We start from the raw sequence: 8,972 nt of genomic DNA on the forward strand, positions 1-8,972 counted from the left end.
TTTATTCTGCTTGAAGGAAGATTAATGGCGTACACAAATCTATCAGTTCTTGAAAATTTACAGAATTTACTGAATTAAGAAGGAGAAAGACAAAATATTTAGACGTTTGAGTAAAAAGATTAATTTTATGGTACGTTTTCATGGTCACCAAGAGGAGAGCAACCAACATAATGTCATCACAGAAGGTAAAGAAAGGATTGAAATTATGTTAATTCTCTTTATATTTTAAGGACACTGTAGCTATCAGGAATGGAGAATTGGGAAACTATAGAGCGATGAGACCAAGTAATAAGAGCAATCCTCGTGTGGAAGTGTAGAATCTAGAGTGGAAGAGCAATTTCCTTTAACAAGGTGTAAAAAATCTACAAAAGATTTTGCTGTCCACATGAAGCCAACCACAGTGAGAAGCTACAACAAGCCTACGGTATTTCTCTTGAAGCTGTTGTAGATACAGAAAGATATAAGATGTGAATGTATAAAGGACAACAAGTACTAGTATGTCTAGTCCCAAAGAGAGAGAGAGAAAACCAAGATGGTAATAATTCTTTGACCTTGATTCTGAACAAGACAGGGATGAAAGTATTATTAGTTTTGGAGAAAAAAAAATGAGAGCTTGAAGCTCAAGCAGAAAAGATATATAGCAAAATTAGTGGTATAAGACCAACAATTCAGCGAGGTTACAGTGCTCGGTAAAAGGGAAGGAGTAAAACAGAAGTACAATTTGAGGAAAAATGAACGAAACCACTACCATGGGACTAACACAGCTGCCACAATCTTTAGAGAATTATTGGCAATATTCTTAGTGTAATCACTCAAAAAGTTTATGATCATAAAATTAAGGACATATGTAAGATGAAAGGGTCAAGTCATCAGAACAAGCGTTAGAAAGAGAGAAATGATCTGCTATGCCACTGGCTAGTGATACTGAAACTGGAAGTTGCCCAGTTGGAAGAGGGGAGGAGGAGGAGGAGGATTTGAGAGCTCATTAGGGGAAGGCATGAGCAAGAATTAAGCTTGGTGGTGGAGGAGGAGGAGGAGGAAAGACGGGAGTGAGCAGACCTGGAGGAGTGGGTGGGAGGGGTGGGCGGCTGCGCAGTGGGGGCAGATACTGGTGCAGCAGTCGAGGCAGAAGATGTTCTTCTCGTTCTTCTTCCGGCTCTCATGGGCCCCGCACCCCACGAAGAAGCTCTCCTCCACCAAGCCCCCCAGCCACCCCGGCATCGCTGCTGCTGGTGCTGCCACCCCATTCCCCCCTTCATATGCCCCTCTCCCCATCCTCTCTCTCTGTATGCCTTTGAAGCCAACTCACACACTGTCTCTCTCTGTTTCTCACTCTCTGTCTTCGGCTCCCTCACTTCTATCTCTTTTTATGAAATTGTATATAGGAACAGTGATCCAGTGGTTTTCTTCTTGAGCTTAAACTGTGGAGGAGAAAGTGAAGCTGGGTGGGATTAACGAACCTCCTGCGCCTATTTATAGGTGGCTGGCAGGAACAGCACCAGAGAGAGAGAGAGAGAGAGAGAGAGAGAGAGAGCCGAGTGAATGAGTGATCAAGGAAGGTGAGAGAAAATAATGGGTCCTCTTCCTACCAAAGAAGAAGGGCAAAGAAAAAACGTAGCAATTGATGGGGAATGGGTTGGAGAACAAATGGAATTATGGGTTTTTTGGGGCATTTTTTGTTCTTTTTTCCCCTTCAACTTTGGCAGTGGGTGGTGGTGCTTATGGCGGGAAGACAAGAACCCACCCTACTATTTCTTTGTACTTTTCCTGTGCTGTCCTGCCTGGTATTTCCCCTCCCTCCCTCAAGAAAAATGGCCGAGGCGTTACAGGAAAAGCAAGAGAAAAGAGATCTTTTGTTTCCTTTTCCTGTTTTGCCTTCTCCTTTTATCTGATCTCTCTCTCCCCTTCTCTTTCTTCCTGCGTCTGGTTTCTCCTGCTTTAGTTTTGGAGATAAGGTTTCTGCTCCTCAAAACCATATCATCCTGCCATGAAGCTTGGTATTGTGTTGAAGCTTGATGAACTCATACGCCTGAATGCTAGCACAAAAATCTAAGAGATGAAAGCTCATCAAGTTCCAAACGAAGGTAATGTACCGCCCTGACAAAACCTGGAAAAGATGGAAGCTCTAACGAATAATTTGGGCCCATTTGCATGTGATGAGGCTTCCGTGTGGTCATAGTTGATTAGCAATCAACTGATCCGAAAGCATCAAACATGGCCATTGCTTCCCTGATGGAGACACCAACTCACCAATGTGGTCTTCGTTGCTTGTTAAGATTAAAAATGAGAACTCTCATTGCAGTAAATTCTTTCCTAATCAAAGCTTTTTACTATTTTGATCCAATGAAGTCCAAGAAGAGACACATTGACTTCATTAGAATGTAACTCAATCAACCTTAGTAAAGGTGTAGTGTGGAATGTTAGATTTGATGGACATCCAAAAATATGAACAGAAGAGATTCACAGAGCCACGAGGCCGTGGCCAGTGAAGAGAGAGAGAGAGAGAGAGAGAATTGGACTGCAACTTTAAACAGGGGCTCATAAGAAAGGTTTAAGGAGGTGATTAGCCACCAAGCTTCTCATTTGAGCTGGAGGTTATGCAATTAGAAGAACCATCACAGCTTCATATTCTTCAAAGGACAGTCACCAGTGTCCTTCGATGTGAAGTCCAGCAAACATGGGGCCATTTGCACACCATCAGGTTGGGCCAAATCATCATGCTGGCCCCACCTCATGGGGATGACATGGCAGGATCCATATCGCTACACCAGTGGGGTTGATGGAGCCAACCCCCGGGTAACAATGATTGCAGCACTCTGAGCTTCACCATTGACCTCCAGGGTTCCAAGGACGAGCAATTCATTCACCACCAAGTTCTGCTGCTCAGTTGTTCCACATGGTGAGCTTGATCTTGATCTGGCAATCATCCTTGTAACATAAATGGAGATACCAGTGATGCTGGACCAGGAAAGCTGGGGACTAGAAATGAGATACGGCTGCCTCATCCATCAAACTCAACAGATGACATGATCACTGTGCTTCCACCTGTGACTTAGGAAGAAAGAACGATCTGCATAGACTTGGAAATATATCCACCAGTCTTCATCATCATCATCTTGTTCTTTCCTAAGAACTTTATCTTGTGGTAAATCGTGAAACCAGCTCGCTGTGGTCGGTACATGCATGTGAAACCGTACGGATGAGCGACGCTTGTGCTGAGAGAAAGGTATGGGCGAGCATTTGGGGGTGGACCTACAAATCTTTCTCCTGCGACCAGTTGATTCGAGAAGACACCACAACCCACCGTAGCTTAGTATGTGCTCACCCTGTAGCTTGATTCAATATGGTGCACATACAAGCTACCGAGCGACACTTCTCTTTAGCAGCATGATGATGTATGTAAAGTTTAAATTTCAGACTCTTCCACTGCAAGCAAGTCTGAGTGTTTCTCTCCCTGTGTTAATTACGTAATCATGTTTAATCTGCAAAACAATTCATCTGTACAGTAAAACAATCACCAGAAGAAGGAAGGAGTCAGAGAATGCTTTGGATGATGTGTACTAAGCTTTAATTTCACATCACATCCATCACCATAACTAGAAGTTTCAACCTTCTGCTTCTATTGTCCCAAATGGAGCAAAGGGGCTCACAGTGGGGGAGTGGGTGTTTACCACTCCCATGTGGTTGTGGTGCAAGGAAGGAAGGGGGTGGTCGAACTGTGGTTGGCCCTTTGCATGTGACACCAACACCAAAAGGCCGGTGGCAACATCCTAAGGATGTGACATCTGGTTGACTCCACCCCAACCAATCAGTGCTCTCACGCATCACAGATTTTTGGTCGAGTGCCACTTTGTTGGTTGACTAGGATTGGATCCTCTATGCTAGATTCAACTTGGAACTTCTTAATATGGTCGTCGGGTGTCGCTCGTGAGATGCCTTCTGGTCCTGCGGCAGCCTCTTCCTGCTTTACCTCCTGCACATGAACAGCAGATGAATGACTGAGTGAGCGAGTTCTGTTCTGAGAGGATCGAAGATAAGAACTGCAAGCTGTGAGACATACTCTCAGCAAACTCAGATTCTCTCAGCAGAATCTGCATCTGTGAGAGATACAAATTGCTGCTAGGAAATAGTAGAAGAGCTGTTTCCTCGGAGCAAATTGTATCTGTTGTAGTACATTGCAGGAATATCTCACGTTCCAAGGAAGGAAGAGCTACTGATTGCATAAGAACATCACATCCCATGAACTCTGGTTTGAGAGTGTTGAAGTACTGAGAAGGAAGCAAAAGCAATGCTTACAGCTAAAATGGTTGCCAGGGGGCCCCTGACTGTGCTGCAGCCATGTTCTTCTTGGCTTATAAGGGGCTCACTGGATTCAGAGACACAGCTGCTGCTGCCACATGAGACCACAAGGGAGTCACATGTTCTTCCACCCTCCCCACTAGCTTGAGCTGAGGACATCCCACCCAATTTGATTGAGACCCTTTTGAATTGACACCCACTCATCCCCTTCCCATGTGTTATCAAAGAAGATGACTATCTAAGAACTGTTTGCAGACTGTTCTCCACCGCTCAGAGATGATGCTCTCTTGGTGATGCCTCTCTCGTGGGAGACATGAATTGAGTTAAAAAATTGCTGGAAGATAAACACTTTGATTTGTTGTTTCATGTAATCTTTTCTCAAATAATAAGGATACAGTACTATTAGTATCAAATCAAATAAAAAAAGGAATAAAGATAAAAAATATTAAACTTATCAAAAAAAATACTTAACGACTCTTGGACTTTAGTCCTATTAACTTAAATATTTGAGGTTTAAATTTTTTATACAGATTAATGCCACCTATTTATTGATATGAAATATAAGAGTTCCTAATATCTAGAACTCTATTTAATCTTTTTTAAAAAGATAACATCAATTTGAAATATATCAAAATATATTTTAAAATTTTAAATTAAGAATTCATTATCCTTCCAACTCTATCTAATCTTATTTAAAAAGTAAAATATTAGTTTATGATCTTTCAAAATATATTTTAATATTTTAATACTTTTCTTTAAAGTATACTTTTGAAGATAAGTCCCAACTTGCTTTGCAAAGTCATGCCCATAATTGCCACCAAGCATTGTGATAGCATGGGATCGTTGAATCTCGGATTTTGATGATGAATTAATTGATAAGTGTTTATGATTTGATCTGCATTTTGAATGACGTAGGATGCTTCGATCTAGATGAGATAATTAAAGTAAGAAGAATTATATTGGGCCTGAGGAAAATATGTCAGGAGATTGGACGTTGGGTCGAAGGTGTTAGGATCAAGAGCACTAAGGAGGGGGGTGAATTAGTACAGCGGAGAAAACCTTCTACGATAAAAATCGCGTTCGTTCGATAAAAGTGATTTCGGTAAGAAAGCCGATTTGTAAATCACTTTAACTTTTGATTAAGCGAGATGCAGCAAAGATATAAGTGCAGTTTGTAGTTATGGTTCAAATCAGATAGTGGGCGCAAACTGAAATATGATATCGTACGAAAAAACTTATTTACATCTAAATGCTGATTTGTAAATCACTTGATTAAGCGAGATGTAGTTAAAACAAGGATATAAAGGCAGTTTGCAGTTATGATAGAAATCAAAACGTAAACGCAAACTAAAATATGATGATCGTACGATAAAACTGATTTACGTCTAAACGCCGATTCGGAAAGTGCAAAGCTTGAAACCCGATCGTATATGCGCAGAAAGCAGTAAGCTTTTGAGGAGATTTGTAGTAAGGATAAGATGCTCAAAGTAAATGCAAACCGAGATTTAGAGTGGTTCAGTCAATCTTGACCTACTCCACTTTTGGCTTTCTCTACCGACGAGGTCACCGACGTCAACTAGAGGCCTTCCTTCAATAGGCGAAGGCTAACCACCATTTTACAGTTTCACTCCTTTTGACGGGCTTAGGAGACAACCCTTATAGAATTTTCTCTCATCTCTTTAAAGATCGAAGAAAAGAGAGAGAAGAACTTTTGGCCTTTACAATAATTTTGAGCTCTAAGAATCACAGAATAAGATCAGGATTTCGGTGTGTTTTGAGTGCCCTTTCAGTACTGAATGGGTGGGGTATTTATAGGCCTCAACCAAGTTTGAATTTGGAGCTCAAAACTATCAATTCCCGAAATTCCGGGATCTGGCGGTTGCACCGCCTGACAGAGCTCGAAGACTGAGCCTTTGGGCGGTGCCACCTCTGTCAGGGGCGGTTGCACCTCCTGCCAGAGCTCGAAGATCGAGCTCAGGTGGTGCCATCGCCTGACTGAGGCGGTTGCACCGCTCAGCTAGAGCTCGGAGATCGAGCCAAAACGGTGCCACCTCTTGGCTGGGGCAGTTGCACTGCCCAGTCTCGCTCGGAGACTGAGCCCAGGCGGTGCCACCGCCTGGCTTGGGCGGTTCAACCGCCTGGCAGAAATCAGGGTCCGAATGGGTTGATCCATTCGGCCCAATTTGGGTTTTTCAGGGGCCCAATTGCCCCAAGATTAAGTTAATGAGATCACCTCCCATTTCCAACTTAATCATTGTGCTAACTACGATATTTCCTAAGACATTTACTGTAACTTGCTCTGGTGCGTCAATCGCTTCTTCCGGCGAGCTTCCGGCGAACTTCCGTCGATCATCCGATAAACCCTCGGTGATGCTCCTACGGACTTCCGGCAAACTCCTGGACTTGCGACGATCCACTTGGCGAGTTTCGACGAGCTTCTTTGGCAAGCTCATGGACTTCTCGGATTTGTTCCCGTAGAACCTCCGACGATTGTCCAAACTTCCGTCGAACTCTCGAACTCCCAACGTGATCATTGTCTTGACTCCGGCGTAACTCCTACTGCATATCTTATTTTCATCGTAGTTAATCCTGCACACTTATCTCAACATATAGATTAGATAACAAATGACAATTGACTTCATCATCAAAATTCGAGATTCAACAATCTCCCCCTTTTTGATGATGACAATCAATTGATAATGGAGTTAACTTTAACTCCCCTTGTCTATATGTCATACTTGAGATAAGTCATTCTTGAATTCAAAACCTTTGAATTCAAGAGACATATTGATAAGTTAAAATCATTTAAACATATCAATACTCCCATCATGATTCCCATCATGATGTTTCTCTCTGAAGATGATGTCAAGGCTTGACATTCATTTTCAAATTTTACATAACAAGTTTGAATGATGGTAATAGTAGCAATTCATCATATTGTAAGATATCAACATGTAAAACTGCAAAGTAAGATTTTGATATCATTACATGATATAAACAAGGCATAATGCAAATTATAGCAATCATAGCATCAATTCATATATCTCTTGGTGATGCAAGCATGGCATTAATACTCATATATTTCTCCCCCTTTGTCATCAACAAAAAGTGTGGTAATTATGATACCAGGAGAATAATATAAGCAAAATTTGAGCATAAGTGTGATAATTGTTCATGCCTTTACTAGGTTCATGTTATTTTCCAATAGTGAGTGATAGGAAATCAATTATACAATCATATAAAGGAAAGCATGATATGTAGATCACTTTGAATACTTCTTCCTTTTTATTTGTTATAATCTTTTTGCATGAAGGAGGAAGGCCATTTGTGATACCAGCTTTTTGTGAGTTTACTTTGAGTGAAGTTAAAATCGATGAGAGATTAAATCATGCTTCATTTTTACAAGGATCAAGATATGTATGTGAAACAAATCTTTGCAAGTAAAAACACTATCATCCATATTTCAAGATGGAATTTATAAGCAGGAATCATTTCATCAAATCCATTTCAGAAAAATATTTTTCATAAGTGTATGAGAAAATTCGATTGTTAGGATACCAATTGTTAAGCGAATCCGAAAATGAAATTAACACTTTCATGCATTCAGACAAGACTATGCTATAGATTTTCAAATACAATCATGAAGACAAAACATGCTTATTGTTGTATTCAACACATAATTTTCAGCATGTTATTTAGGCCTGTAATGACAATCAGGTGATTTGATCATTCAATAAAGTCCGAAAAATAATTTTAACTAGTTCATGTATTCGGACACATCAACATTCCTAATTCTCTTATTATGAAATCAAATTGTTCTTCACTTAGAGGTTTTGTAAAAATATCAGCTAGTTGATGTTTAATATTATGGCAATATAATAACATGACACATCAACTGCATTGGTATATCATTTTCTCAAATTATATTTATCATGGAAACCAAAACATTTAATTTTAATGTAAAATCCGACAGTGAGTAACGAGATTAAACAATGAGTGATGTTCGTAACTTTGCTCACAAACAAATACATCAGGTAACCATATCAAAGATCAAGGCACAGGGCATTGTGATCATAGTGAGTAACATAAAGATTTTACAATACATATAAGCTCATTTAGGAGGTGGAAAACTAAAATGCCTAAATAAAGAGTCAAATTGTCAATGAATTTGCTGCAGCTCAGATAGAATTTGATCTTGTCGATGTTCAAGCCGTTCTTGTCTTTGTTCAAATTGGTCCATCCGAATCCCAATATCTCCGACAGATGATGCAGGAGCTTGCTCAAATAAATGTGTTTCCTTAAAGGGACAGATCGGAAGAGATTGAGTACCCCTAAAGACTGGTGTTTTCGGTTCTGGTTCAGGTTGAGGGGGACCGGTTCTTCTAGACATTCTAACCTAGTTACCGTTTCTATAGACAATCTTAATCGGTGAAGTAGATTTTTATTTATTATGCTAAACCTATCTACTTTTATTACTTCTTCTTCCGGTGGTATTGGAATATCGTAGGCTTTCAGTATTCTAATGATTATACCACCATATGGAAGCATCATATCTTTCTTAGATAGTTCTAACATGTTTTGCTGGATAAGATAACCAAGACAGATGTCATGTCCTTTCATGATCTAATACATAGTTCCTAATTCTATTTGGCTTACTTCATCATGATGGTATT

General features: G+C 40.4%; 1 protein-coding gene across 1 annotated transcript in view; it reads right to left on the bottom strand.

The window, feature by feature from the left end:
- The window catches only part of LOC103974957 (protein RGF1 INDUCIBLE TRANSCRIPTION FACTOR 1-like), a 3,112-nt gene extending 1,095 nt beyond the window's left edge, over positions 1–2,017 (bottom strand). The window contains exon 1 of the mRNA XM_009389862.3: positions 1,060–2,017. Within this exon, the coding sequence (XP_009388137.3) occupies positions 1,060–1,275 (216 nt within the window). The 5' untranslated portion in view covers positions 1,276–2,017. The remainder of the gene's footprint in view (positions 1–1,059) is intronic.
- Between the last annotated feature and the right edge of the window lie 6,955 nt (positions 2,018–8,972).

This window comes from Musa acuminata, chromosome BXJ3-4 (genome assembly GCF_036884655.1).
Source record: "Musa acuminata AAA Group cultivar baxijiao chromosome BXJ3-4, Cavendish_Baxijiao_AAA, whole genome shotgun sequence".
In the NCBI taxonomy this organism is placed as follows: domain Eukaryota; kingdom Viridiplantae; phylum Streptophyta; class Magnoliopsida; order Zingiberales; family Musaceae; genus Musa; species Musa acuminata.